The sequence below is a fragment of the Phaethon aethereus genome (assembly GCF_964289735.1).
Source record: "Phaethon aethereus genome assembly, chromosome: 1".
Lineage (NCBI taxonomy): Eukaryota > Metazoa > Chordata > Aves > Phaethontiformes > Phaethontidae > Phaethon > Phaethon aethereus.
The window spans coordinates 205140688-205155137 of record NC_138575.1 but is presented as its reverse complement, the minus strand read 5'-3'; the positions used below and the strand labels follow the sequence as shown (position 1 = coordinate 205155137).

The 14450-nt window shown below is 40.0% G+C and overlaps 1 protein-coding gene across 1 annotated transcript in view; it reads right to left on the bottom strand.

Annotated features, from left to right (window-relative positions):
* Positions 1–14450, bottom strand: part of GUCY1A2 (guanylate cyclase 1 soluble subunit alpha 2) — a gene marked incomplete at its 5' end in the record, with an annotated part of 158983 nt that overhangs the window by 116277 nt on the left and 28256 nt on the right. The window contains one exon of the mRNA XM_082011315.1: positions 10370–11088. Coding sequence (XP_081867441.1) covers positions 10370–11088 — 719 coding nt within the window. The remainder of the gene's footprint in view (positions 1–10369; positions 11089–14450) is intronic.

Here is a 14450-nt window from a genome sequence, read left to right as displayed (position 1 = left end):
TATCACCCATAATGAATACTACAATCTCTGCTTCTGCAGTGACTATAGAAATGAGTCTTAAAGTGTCAATCAAATTAACACATACAAAAAGATAAAGCTTATACAATTATCTAAGTCACAGTTTGTTGAATGGTAAATTAAATTTTTAGAGAAAAAGGATTTTTTCTAAAAAAAAGATAATTACTTATGATCACCTCTCTTTTAAACTAAAAAAATACAGCAATACAGTATTGACGAAGTTAACGCCTCCAATTTAGAAATAAAAGTCTAATTCCCTGAACACGCCATATGGACAGCTTCTGTTACCAAAAGAGTTTCATGCTCAAGACATATGTAGGAGCAGTCACCAAATTTATTTTCTGCATTTAATGTCAAATTAGACTTTATTTTGCTTTCCTTACTCAAAATAAGTACTCTTCTCCCAGTGTAATCCTGTTGAAACTGGACTGATGATAATTAGTAAGACAAATCAAGAAGTAGCATCTTATTTATCCTGAGCAAAGGTACCAGGTTTTGTTCCCACAGTATCAGGATGATATACTCAATTTTAGAATTGTAACTTGATTTATGTTATCAGTTAGGGGTCAGGAGTTCCTGACCACATCCGCTGGCACTTTTCTTTGCTTTTATATTCTCAGGCACACCTCATTACACCAATACTCACAGAATGTTTTTTTTTTTTATTGTTACAGTTGTGTCTCAGAATATTCTACTAAAAAAATTTGGAATTTCTGGACAGTGCAAGCAGTGGGCTGCTAGGATGGTCCTTCAAGTCCTGCTAGTCTGGTATGGTACCCTGGTGTGCTCATCACATTCAGTGAGCCCATATATGATTATATGACACTATGGGAAAAAACAGAATCAGAGCAAATAAGTCAGTTATTTTTAAATACTGTTTATGGATTTGTCAGTGTTATTCCCATGTCCCAGAACTCTCTGTGGAGTTCCCCATCACCCAAAATGGCTCCAAAATCCTTTCAGGACCCTCTGAGGCTGCTGAACATAGCTAGGAAACCTCTCAGATGTTTCTTCATTTTTGGCTGACAGAAAATATTCTCAGCTATTTTATCGCCATATTCCCAGGAACAAATGCCAGCAACTGAATGTTCAAGACACAGAACAGAAGTTATCCAATAACTGAATTTGAAGCTTTCCTGAGCAAAGAGGAAATAGACTGAATCAGCAGTCCACTAAGATTAGTGAGAAAATTTGACGCCCTTTTAATGATATGTTCCATGCTTCTTTCACATGAAAATTAAACAACACTGCCTGTCTGCACAGCACTGACATCGTTGCCATAGTCAGCATTTTCACAGCATATTTTTCCTTTAAAATTAAAAGCTAAATACAATTCAATGAAGCTAAAAAATCAAAGTTCTTTCAATATGAAGTATGTCCTTTAATATTTGCCAAGCACTGGTATTTTTCCACATGGGCTTCAGTGGAGCTGAAATAAATATAGTCTCTTCTGTTCTTTTCTTGGTAGTCCTCCTTTATTGGCATTACAGAACTCTGGGAATAGGGGATCTCTTCATTCCTTTTGTCTGACTTTTGCCAGGTGCAATGGCCATGGAAGCAGGAAGTACTTTCACAGGGGAGTCATCCAAAAGTCTGCACTGCGAAGAACTCAGAGCCACAGCAAGCACAGCTGAGAATTATCCCCAGGCTCTGTTAAACCATTCAAACATTCCCTCTGCTGGATGCCTTTGAGGTAACAAAGCAGAAAGCACCAAGGGTTTTAAAAAAAAATGCAGCAATTCTTTTATATTTAAGTAAAGCTTTCAAAATATAATGAATTTACAATTCACTGGGCATTCCCCATGAAAGTTTTACACTAATACAAGAAATCAGTCTGTGCTCTATCACATAAGATCGGTTTTAATATCATACCTATCTAAATGAAGTCAGGCAGATAAGAAGCAGCTGCTTGAAGACTGAAATCATCCAACACTCTTTACGGAGCGAAGGATTAAAAGATGAGTTTAAGCAGCAAAGATCCTTGGCATCAGTGGAAGGAGGGGACATAACTGAGTCCCCTGGTTCACACCTCATGCCTATGCTGGGGCCCATGTCTCGGTGTCAGTGATCTTCCCTTCTCAAACAACAGAACAGCAGGACGTGCCGAGGTGTTGCAGGGGAGCCTACCCCCATCACACACCGAAGGAAAAAGAAGTTAGTCTGCCCAGTTTTTTCTTTCTTCCTCAAGCCATTAAGTATGCCTTTGCTTTTGTTTTATGACAGGCATATTGGTCATTTAACAGCCATAGCTGAAAGCCTCTGAAGTTATCCTAGTTTGAATATCTTTGTCCATTAAAATACCTGCTTAAGGAATTAAATTTATTAATAGATTGCTTGCAAATTTGGGGTTATTCTTCCAATTCTCCCAAACAGAGCACAGGCCAAACATTTTTATGCTCTAAGCTTTTATTTTATGAATTTTCAGAAGCAGTTATCTTTGTAACTTGTCAGTGTAAGCCATCTTTTTTACACACTTCTATAATATTATCTGTACTGTCTTAAGGATAATCCCCTAGAGCTATATTTTCATCAGATCAGACATTTTTAAAGCTACCCATTCAACTTTTGAGGAGGGAAGTACTAGACTGAAGTACTGAGATGTGACATAATCAGATCTTACCAACTCCAGTCATGATAACAATCCACTAAAGCACTGGAATATTCCTAGGAAAATGCTGTGAGAAATACATAGCCGTTAATAGCTAAAATTATTATTTATGCAGATGAAACTACATGTTCGTAGGAGTCCCTTCTAGGTGCAACATCTTTGGACTATAGGTAGGGCAAAAGGGATTCAATTTCTAAATTTTCAAAGAAAAAGAAAGGTGATGTGAAAATAAAAATGAAGTATCTTTATATTCCTGATAGAGTTGCGTAGACCTTGCTCTGCTAGTGGTCCCACAGTAGAATGAGAATCATTACAGAAAAAGCTGCTGTCCAGTGTGAACAAGAAGATCAGTTCCAGTTCTTCGAAAGAAAGAAAGAGAGTAACAAGTATGTATAAAATATATAAAACTCAGAAGCACATCGAAAATACATCGGTCAAAATGTTCAAAATAATATTTAATGTGTCTTCACCTAGGACTGAATTTTAAAATGTTTATCTCTTTCTGAAGTGTCAAAGTACCAAATGTTTATCATTTGCTTGTAATCTGCAAAAAGGTACAATTTTATTCTATTTTGAACCAATACAGGAGGAAAACTATGTGTTAGGAATATCTTACATGCTTGTCCTGGGTCTGTGGAAAAAGAACATTTAATTTTCTTTTCAGACACTCACGCTAAATCCTCACTTATAAAAGCCAAAGGTTAACGACAGGAACAAATAATACAAATATTATGTCATGGGTTAGCTCATTTCACTTTCTTTAAACATGATGAGATGAAAGGGGTGTTATATAGTTTTTAAAAGGAAATGTATCATAGTTTTAGCTAGAGAGAATGTGAATACATACAACAAACAGGACAAACTAGAAAATTTGAGGAATCCTCAAGACAGCACGTTACAAAACTCTGGATTATTTTTTTCCCTACAACAGTTTAGCACAGGCAGAAGAATCTGGGCACATCCCTGTGTTCCCTCTAAGCAGTACTTCTGTGGTTTCTATAACTTCTGCATCTTACACATTGGTTACTGAGACAACTTTCATCTTAGCACGTCCTAAAAACCCACACATGAGGAAGGAATACTCCCAGAGTAGCAAATCCAAAATTATCCAACCACTGGTTGGCCTGGCTGAGCTGCACACTTGAATGATGACTCCATCCTCAGCAGTGTAAAGAACTGCAAAGGAAAGGCTCGTCCTTCCTGAGCGAGTACTCCTGGCTCCTCAGCACACCCTTTCATCATTGCAAAACGTGTGCTGAAGCGATGACTAGAACTGCTGGCATGGACCGCCTGCCTGGCAGCAGGTGATCTGCTGTTATTCAGGCTGTCGGTCACTGCCCTTGGAAGACGCCGGAGAAAAGAGCAGGGTAAATATCGCACATCCTTGGCAAGACTAAAAGGCAGCAGAAGGTGACCTAGTCAAACTTACTCACGTCATGCCGTGTTCCTCTCTGCATCCATTGAGGCTGCTATTGCCGCTCAAAGGTAATAGAAATGCTGGACCTAAGTATTAGCAAATCACCACCTGCCTTTTGCAGGTCACTTTTATAAGTTTTGACTTTTGCAAATCCCTATTATCTTACTCTCTCATACTACTACTAATTATTCCTAGTGGGGCAACATACAGAATAAGCTAATTCATAGTAGTATTCCTTTTGATTTGAGTCTTATGACCTCCAAAATTTATGATGTCTGATTAAGCTACATTCCCAGAATATAAAAGGGGTCAAAACCAGGTACAAAGCACAAGCAAAGTAATTTTCTGTCAGCTGTCTATCCTGCCTGGGTCCCTGGTCCAACAAAAAACATCAGCAAAGTTCCTATTTCATGGAGAGTTTCAGAACTTCAGAGCTTTTCCTCCATGGAAATAAAGCATGCAGAATCCAGGACAAGATGCATGCACAGTTAGCATGAGTAAATCCACATATTTAGAATCAATCTGTGCTGTCAACTACAACATCAATTCAAAAGACTAGTTATTTATAAGATAGGATTGGAGGACCCAAGTAGTCAAAAACTGGTCCAAAACTACTAAACTACACTCAAAATCAAATAAGAGGGGAATCCCATGGTCCCAATTTGAGATTTCAAGACAAAGGGAAAAAGGCGGAGGGAAAAAGTAGAAAGCTTCCTTTCCACTCCCTGGGCTCTTTGGCCATGCAGGGCCACTCTGCAAGTAACCTGGAGTAACTCAGGCATGCTCTTAGACAAGAATCATGCTCCAGGAGCAGGGTTAGCAGGAGGTTTTGGGATTTGCTGGGTAGAAGTGACCTTACAACTGAAATCTGCCAACACAGGTAGTGCCAGGCCTTGCATTTGCTGCCCCTCAGAGCAGTAAAGTTTAGCATTTTGCTCAGAGGCACACCCAGGTGTTCCCACAGCCTCTGACTTCCCACCCATGCACTTGTGGAGCTCATTTACAAACCCCACTCAACCCTCAGGGAGACACTCTGGCTTTTCCCCTTCTTTCTAAGGTCACTTCAGGCTCTGCAAAGAGACACGGAAAAGAAGCCTTTGCCTGACTACAGGCATTGCGCAGTTGCAAGTGCCAGGACAGGAGGGAGGAAGGTAAAGAGTGACTGAATGTTTCTACTTCAATTCAACCATCCCAAGGAAAATGTATTTTTTTACGTCACGCCTAGTCAAATTAGAGGACTGTGATGCCATGAAAAGCACAGTCACTCAAGAACTCACATGAGCAAATGAGGAAAAGGATAAAAATGTATTGTGAATAACCAATAATTAATTTCAGTCACTAGAAGACAGAGGTAGGAAAAAATGCATTCCTGAAAATCAAACTGAGTTGTGCCTGAGTATTCTTATTATGTAATGTAAAAATTAACAAAATGCACTTTTTTATTCCAGTTATGACATATACAGTTTAGAAACCCATTCAATCAAATAGTGAAAGATGGACACTTTCATGTGTCTTATCATAAACAATTATACAAATCATAAGAGGGGAGAGTTCACCATGGAGTCAAATACTCAACAAAATAATTTCCAAACAGCTTCTTCAGTTTTCAGCTAATGGAAAACAGAAGGGAGTATTTTATCTTTAGATTGTTATACTTCTTCTTCAGTCCTATCACTGAAAACACTTCAAAAATGACATTTTCATTGGCCTGTCTTGAAGAAGAAATATTAAAAATTCTGGGCCACTTTCACAGTGTTATTAAAGTTCTCTGATGCACAACCGCTAGTGAGATAAGAAAGTCATGTCATCTATTGTTTCTTATAATCCATCACAGTCTCTAGAAGCAGTCAAGCCAGCCAATCCAATTCATCTTGAAAACCATCAAAGTCCAAACACATTTTGACAAGCAAACAGGTGGGATATTAGCATTAGCAGAAACAGAAGACATAATTTGATTCTGAGAGCTCCAGGAGCCTGCAAAGCAATGGGAGCTTAGTGTCAAAGGCTGACTGACTGTGAATAAATCAGCTCTGGGAAAAAACAGAATTTCTAGATCATAAGTGACAGATGTCCCTCATGCTACAGTGACTTTCAGGCCACTTCATTTGAATTTTATTAGGAGAGGAGGAAAACCACAGTTACAGAGCAAAAGCAAAACACTTCAAGATTGTGTGTGGTGGGTTTTAAATTAGTCTGCCAGTGTCAGGACTGCTCATTTCATTCAGTTGGTCCAGAATAAAAACAAAAAGTAGCAGATAAAGCATAGACTCTCAACATAAAAAAAGGGCACAATGTACTTCCTGGGTTTGAAAAAGCATTGGTTTTATACCGTTTCCAATGGTCAACAGACACAAGGGGAAAGTGCTCTGCTGAAGCAATGGGTAAGCAGGCTTCCTCACCAGCTGCTCCACTCTGCACATGATGTCCCCACAGACCTGGCTGAAAACGGCTGCAAGTGGCCACCAACCAGAGAGGTCTCATCTTCACAGTTCTAGTAAACAGTGGACCTTATCTGCACAGGATGCCACAGAAGCCGACAGTATGAACTTCCCCTGGTTCAAAAGGTGCTAGAGAAAATTATGGAGGAGTGGTCCTGCAAGGGCTATCAGGTGCCACATCTGGGATGCCACTGCAAGAGGATGCACTTTCAGCCTGGGAGAGCTAACAGCTGGGAGGGTCTATTACAGAAAATAGCACTGCAGGCTTAAACTTCTTGTATTTTTCATTAAGCATAGTCTGTTGGTCACTGTCAGAGTCAGCATGCTGTACTGGACCGACTTTTGATCTGATCACACATGGCAAATACACAGCTGAGTGACTGAAAGGAAGTATTTGACCTAGAGATGCCGCCTCCCCATACAGTGGAAGGACTAGATGAGTAACTCCATAGTGAAACAGAACAATGGAAGTGAACAGAGGAAATTCCCACAAACTTCCACTGAATCAGCTACATTTTAAAATGAACAGTTGTTTATTACTCAGCATTTTTAAAAATCTGGCTATTTACTACTTGCCTATCTATACACTTTTAGAATCGAACCTTCCAGATACACTTTTTTAATCTTGGCTTTGGACTGGTTTATTTTTATTTATTCATGTATTTATCTAAATCAGTACACTGGGACAAACTCCTGCTGGTGCAGTTTAGCTCATCTACCACAAACCTCTCCTCTCCACTGACAACAGCTGAGGTGCTGGCTTAGACAGCCTGCACAATCAGTAGAGCTATAAAAAGCTGACACTACCATTTTACTGGATGTTTTATCATTACAGAGTTGGTGTTTCTTGAAAATCTGAATTATATGTTGTATATGGAACTTCTTGCTGTCCTGGTTTCAGCTAGGGTAGAGTTAATTTTCTTCATAGAAGCTAGCATGAGGCTATGTTTTGGATTTGGGATGAGAAAATGTTGATAAGGTGCTGATGTTTTGAGTTGTTGCTAAGTAGTCAAGGACAGTCCAGCTTCTCATGCTGGCCTGCAGCGAGCAGGCTGGGGGTGCACGGGAAGCTGGGAGGGGACACAGCTGGGACAGCTGACCCAGGCTGGCCAAAGAGATATTCCATACCATATAGCGTCATGCTCAGTATATAAAGCTGGGACAAAGAAGGAGGAAGGGGTGGAGGGACGTTCAGAGTTATGGCGTCTGTCTTCCCAAGAAACCATTACGCGTGACGGAGCCCTGCTTCCCTGGAGATGGCTGAACACCTGCCTGCCCATGGGGAGTGGTGAACAAATTCCTTGGTTTGCTTTGCTTGCGTGCACGGCTTTTGCTTTACTTATTAAACTGTCTTTATCTCAAACCATGAGTTTCCTCACTTTTACTCTTCCGATTCTCTCCCTCGTGCCACCATGGGGGAGTGAGCGAGCGGCTGCGTGGGGCTTAGTTGCTGGCTGGGGCTAAACCACGACACTTGCAATATAAAAATTTCAGAGGATTCTTCGTGTCAAACCCAATGTTTCATATTTTTTAATGCTGTTGTGTTATAATATAAATGTAAAACTTTTTCCTAATAAAAAGAATTTTCAATCTAAAATTATTGAACAAAACCATTTTAACACGATAAAAGTAAATTTTGCCAAATCCCTGGGAAGTTGTGATTTTAACAAAGTGGCATATTCAAAGAGAATATGTCACCAGAAGAATTCTGGCCACCTTCAGTAATGCAGTTTTAGGTGCCAGCTTTATTCTTAGACAGGTTCTCTGAATTAAAGTGTTCACACGTCTAACAGTAAGTCAAAAGCCAGTGAATATCCTTATAAAAAATGATTTATTTCAAAGATGGAAAAGGGCTCTAAGTCTGAGCAGGTGAGCAGTAGTACAAGGAAAATACAGCTGCACAGTATCTGGCAGGGAACCAAATAATTTCTTTCATGATTCACTTTCAATTTTCTTGGCAACTTCACGCCAAGTCACAGTTTCAGAAAGGCACCCACAAACCAGTGCTGGCAGGGCTCACCCTGTCAATCTGTGCATCAAAAGGACTGGGTCTGGGTCAAGGCCCCGGGGACACAGCGCGTCCCCACGAGGGCAGCCCCGTCTCCTCTCGATCTGCCCAGCACTGATGGCACAGGAGTGGCACAGGAGGTGAACGTTAGGCAAGAGGAAAACCAAGAGTCAGTCCTTGTCTTCCCACACAGCCAAAAAGTGAAGCAGCTCCAGCTGTCTCACTATACTGTCAAGGAGGCAAGTATTTACATCAAGTCACAGCCAGCCTTATTCATTAGTATCATGAGAAAATGACTGTACTCAGCAAGTACCTATCAGGAGCTTCCAGCCCTTGTCTGGTCAATAAATAGTGGAAGGGCTGCCCACCTGCACTCATGCTACATGTGCACCTTACTGCTGGGTTATCAGCTGCATTTTGTGTTGTTCTCTGTAAAAAAAAAAAGACAAAGTGGAAAATTCCTATGATGCACTTCCAACAAGAACTTGAAATGTGGCCCTGGTGACAACTAAAAGAAAGATTTGTGCAAGGTCTCACCATTAAGGTGAGGGGGAAGTTACCAGGATCCAAATTTTTCACACAACATTTCCTTTTCATAATTAAAGGCTAGGGTGACTTTGAGGACAGATTCTGAAAAATAAACTCCCTTTTGGTTTTAAATAGGTTGAACTACATAAATTGATACAAAATGAGAAGCGCTAGTTTGCTTCTCTTGGGGGAACATGTTGTTTCCAGGGGAAAATGCAGTTGTGCCAAAGGTGAGCTGGAAACATTGCTGCTGTCAGAAGTGGTTATATTTTAAAAAGAACCCAGAACTTAATATGCAGTTACCACAGGACCCTTACTGAAACTCTGGCCCAGTGTAGGTAGCAAAACAGAGGTGGAGTTTCTCAAGCTATATCCAGACCACCTAAACTGTAAATATGGCACATATAGGCAGAACTTAGGTGCCTAAGTATCCAGTGTGATTGAGATTGACTATTCTTGGGTGCTATCTCTTAAAAACCCTGAAAATCAGTAACTCCTTCACTTAGGGCATCAGTATTTCCAAGGCACCCACATACAGGATTTCAATGTAAGCATTAAGTACTTTCGTGCATAAAGCTGGAACCCAACTTCACACCAAAAAGCTTCCTCATAATTAAAGGGTATGCAATGAGACAAACTTCATCCAACCTTTGGAGGGGTCCACTCTAGAAGACATGTTCGGCCGTTCTCACCTATCTCATCTGGGCTGCACTGAATTCACATAGGGCTTGCTAGTTAAGGTAGCTCTCTTCTAAAACACTGAAGGAAGAGGCAGTGTAGGATGACAAGTGCTGATTTAAATGACTGGAAAGCATTAAAACTGGCATAAGTGATACTTGGCATCACTTACAGCTCTGGTTCCCGTAAGTGCAGGGTGAGAGATAAGAAGAAACACAGAGGAAAGCAGTGTTTTGAAATAGGAAAGTAGAATATAATAAAGTGGCAGTGTGAACCCTGCAGTGAGAGTCTTTCAGAAAACATACTGAAAGTTATTCCCTAGTAAATGGCTTAATAACTGTTACTGTTATCATAATATAGCTGGAGCGAAATTAAGGATTAGATATGGTCATTTTGTAAAATTCCTCACCCTTTTGATTTAAGCTGCACTATTCAACTCCACAGTGCAGTATTTTCTGAATGGCAATGTCACGATTTGCTACAACATCACAGGCAAATCTTATAAATAATTTAGGAAAATATTCACTTGGCTGGGGAATACCACTTAGCCCCTGTTTGCAAGACGTAAGTGAGCTTTCCAGAGTACACAGGGCTTGAGCTGCTTCTCTCTGAATAAATAATCCTCTCCCATCACACACATATACACACATCCCCTTCCAAATTAATGTTCTTACCTTATCTTTATTTTCAGAGCCAGAATCCTCAAGTTTGGTCCGAATGACAAAGGGAGTAGATAATCTCAGGAGAACTCGTTCAAATGTGGCACTGATTTTAGGAGAAACTATGTCGAAGCAGTCTTGGAATTTCAGAGTTTTATGAGTGTCACATCTGAGCTGCTTCCTAAGACCTTCTCCAAGCTGGAGAACCAGCATGTTTGGATCAAACATCAGGTGAAAGGGGAAAGCTCTGCAGAAGGTGCTGATGCTAATCCTCAGGTCTAAGGGGGACTGGGAAGTTCCCGGTGGAAGTGCTTTTGTGATATTTGCATTTTCATGTTCTTTGATAAGGAAAGTCAGACAAGTGCAGTTACCTGGGTTCGTCCCCTCTGAACACAACTTATCGTTAGTGACCTGTTCTACTTCCACCTCCAAGTGGTAAATCTTCTTTGCTGCTGCCTTTATCATTCCCATCATTGCAAATCCCACAATCTGATGTGGGTGAAAGTAATGAAGCATGAGATTGCCTTCAGGGAGCTCTTTGCATAGGAAAGAAGGGGATTCCAGGGTAGCCTGTCTTCCAAATGAAGTTCTAATGTGCTCCAGCAAAGCATCAAAGCCATTGAAGAAGTCTTGAAGGGTCCCACCTACAGCTCGAAGAACTCTTTCATTCTCATCAAAGCAGATATTGAAGAATTCCTCCCCAAACTTTTCTTGCATTTCCTCAAACTTCAAACCTATAGGACAATGAGACACTGGTATCAACAACATATAATTGCTACTGCGTTACATTTTCCCCTTGTTCTCTACTTGCAGGAATTTTTCCAAGTCAGTGAGAGTGGCTTTTTCACTGGATACCTACGCATAGGGCTTCTGTTTTCTCTGGTGGTTGGGAATAACCCTAGAAGCTGGTTTTGCCTGTCATTTTAAGTCCTCAAGCTCGCTGTCCCACCCAGCTACGTGTGAGACTTACATTTGCCCGTCTCCTTTTGCCTGCTGGAAGCCAGGACGCACGATCACCTCCCTGACTTCTGCACATCACACGCAGTCCACTGTACGAATGCACCCGGCCACGGGTGCATCCCTTCCACTGTTGACCTAGCCACAAATGAGGCTTCTGCTTTCACAGCCCCACTCTTCAGTGCCTCTGTGAGGGATCCAGCTCTTCCCATCTTGAAGAATAAGCTACTGGGAATCAAAGCCAGGCCTTTGGCTTTCAATAAGCAATGTAAAGCCCTGCAGTCAGATGACACTTTAGTATCTGGGAGAGGGGGGGCTATGGGTTTGGGGATTTTTTTTCAGACAAAATACTTCTCTCATTATAGCTATTGGGCATTGCCAGAATATACAAAGGAATAATTACTTCTTTTTTGTTGCCTGCAAAGGAGAGCAAAGCCTCTGCATTTCAGGTTCCACACTCACCCATCTTCAAAAAAAACCCTCTGCCTCTTAAAAGCGATCTAAGCTGCTAGTAGATGGGACAGCTCTGTGATATCTCACAATGTCACTTCAAGTCTCCATCACAAAAATCCAAAAGGTTTTGATTTACAGAGGTGATAAGGCTGGTATTGCTGAAGGGATGAAAAAATATCAGTGATGGAAGCCCCTGGATATAAATGTGTATCAAATCCTACTCCAGTTTGTTATTTTCTAGGATAACCCAGAAAAAATATTTTTGAGATGGTTATTAAACATCTTCCTCTGTCTTATTTTAAGGAGGACATGCTCTGTTAAATTTCATCTGTAGGTAATCCCTATATCACATAGTAGAGTTACAAATTAATCAGATATGTTTGTATAGTTCTAAGCTGTAATAGAAGAAAAAGAAGTATGAATCAGATGTGTGTGAATTACAAATATCCAGCAAGAGTTTTCAAAGGAAATATAGGAATTAACAACATAGTTCCTTCAGTATATTGAAATCAAATCAAATCACACTTCAACTAGTCAAACACTTCAAAATTTATCTCGAATTCTAACAGAAATGAAGGGGCAGTTATTTATTTCCTAAGGGCGCAACAAGCCCCTTATTTTAATATGAATACCATTGATAAGATCCCAGTGGATCATTGAACTTCTCATTGTTTGTTTATATTGCTTGTAGGCTTTTAGGTTTGGAAGAACAATGTGATTAGTGACTTTCAGGTCCAAGAGGTCTAACAGGGGACAGAAGTCATGCATCTGTTATTTGCAGATAGTAACCTTTGATCATCTCAAGGCAGCGTCTGAACTGCCTACACACGCAGGCATAGTTATAACGATCAATAGTCACAAGGGATCTGAGCGTTCCACAGACTTGCAAACTGTCTGCAATGATAGTTTTGTTTGGGCCTTCAATATGATTAATAGCAGATTGAAATGCATAAAATTACATATATAAACAGGACAACATGACAACAGCACAAAGCATATTTTATGAAAGAAGTAATAGTAATAATTTGGGAAAGTTCATTCAAATGCCATTACTCATAATCAAATTTGGTCACTAAACTAGGTTATTACAAAAATATTCCCAGGATCTTTTATGACCACAGATGGTCAGATCTGTGGCTAAGCCAAAAGAAAGTACCTCTGGTACACAATGCCCCCTAATATCCTGACTCAGAGGACAGCGTGCCAATTCTTGACTCATTACCACGATGTCTGCATAACACAGCATTGTAATAGCTTCCACAAAAATAGTCGCGATAATCCAAAAATAATTAAATTCTAACCCATACCAATAACATTGTCATAATTGGATATTAATAGCAAGGAGCTAAGAAATTATCATACTCATATGTATACACAAATACATATGTACACTTTTAAATCTCATTGTTTTGCAGAGTAAACTGTGAGTAGCTTTAGAAGAAGTCTGTGTGTAAAAGTGAGCAGTCCAGCAGCGGCACACAAGGCTGTAAGATTGCAGAGGCCCTGGAAGTATGGGAACAGAGCAGTATCAGAAAGCCCATGGCTATTCGTAGAAATGACCAAATACTGTTATAGAACTATGTAACATCCCACAAAGCTGCCCAAAATGATAGCATAGGTGAGCTGTCTTTAAAGTGTATTATACAATTACAGTAAAACAGTCAGTTACCCTGGCTCACTAACTGCAAATAGGGTATGCAGAGCTGATCACGCGTGTGCTTCACTGCTACATATGTAAGCCTGATCTCATTATCGTTAACTGGACTTGTATCTTTGTATTAGGCCTAAGGTTTTGCTAATTGTCTTAGACTGGTCTTGTCATCCGCCTTGAAGGACTTGCTGTTCAATCTGAACACAATGTACTGACTCCAAGCAACGTGAATTATACTATGAAATTCAGGGCAGACCCAGCTAGAGGACGTGCCACTACTTTAAAAACATTTTGGCCTTGAATTGAGTTACACACAGTACCAGCAGAAAATTGTATTAGCTCAGAATAGAAAAATGGCTATGCCCAAGCTCGACCAAACTGCTGGTCTGTCTTAGTCGGGAATTTTCTCTCTAATAGAAGATACTATGAGATACTGAGAAGATTAAGCAAAGTCAAACAACCTTCTAAAACAAACAAGTATAACATACCTATCAGGGAAGTTTCTTCCTAAGCCTCACTAACAAGAGGTCAATTTTGGCTTGAAGCATGATGGTTTTTCTTTAAATCAAAAATCTTTATTTAAATTCTTATTATACAAACACATGCAAACTACTTTTTTTCTGTATTTCTATAGAGCTCTTGGCTTAGGTGATGTGCTTGCATGAAGTTGCACAAAATACTTAATCTGTATTTTTACTGACTTATTCCAGCCTCTCCCATTCTTCTGTTCAATAAATGATGAACAGAAGCACACACTTACCTAACATCAGTTCTGTATATATTTCATAACCTTTTAACTTACTACCATATAAATGATCCCAATCTTTTGTGTATCTTCAGTGGACTTTCTCCCTATCCCTTTCTCTATACTTACATCTGTTTAGCTTTCAAGAGACTGTAAAATCTGATAGAAAATCATGAAAAAACATGATTTTGAGAAAGCTCCTCCCTAACTGCTACAGTAAATGTTCGGCTTATTCAATGAAATGCATGGAAGTACCAGATTGGGAGATAGTTTTATTGCATATAGAAAAA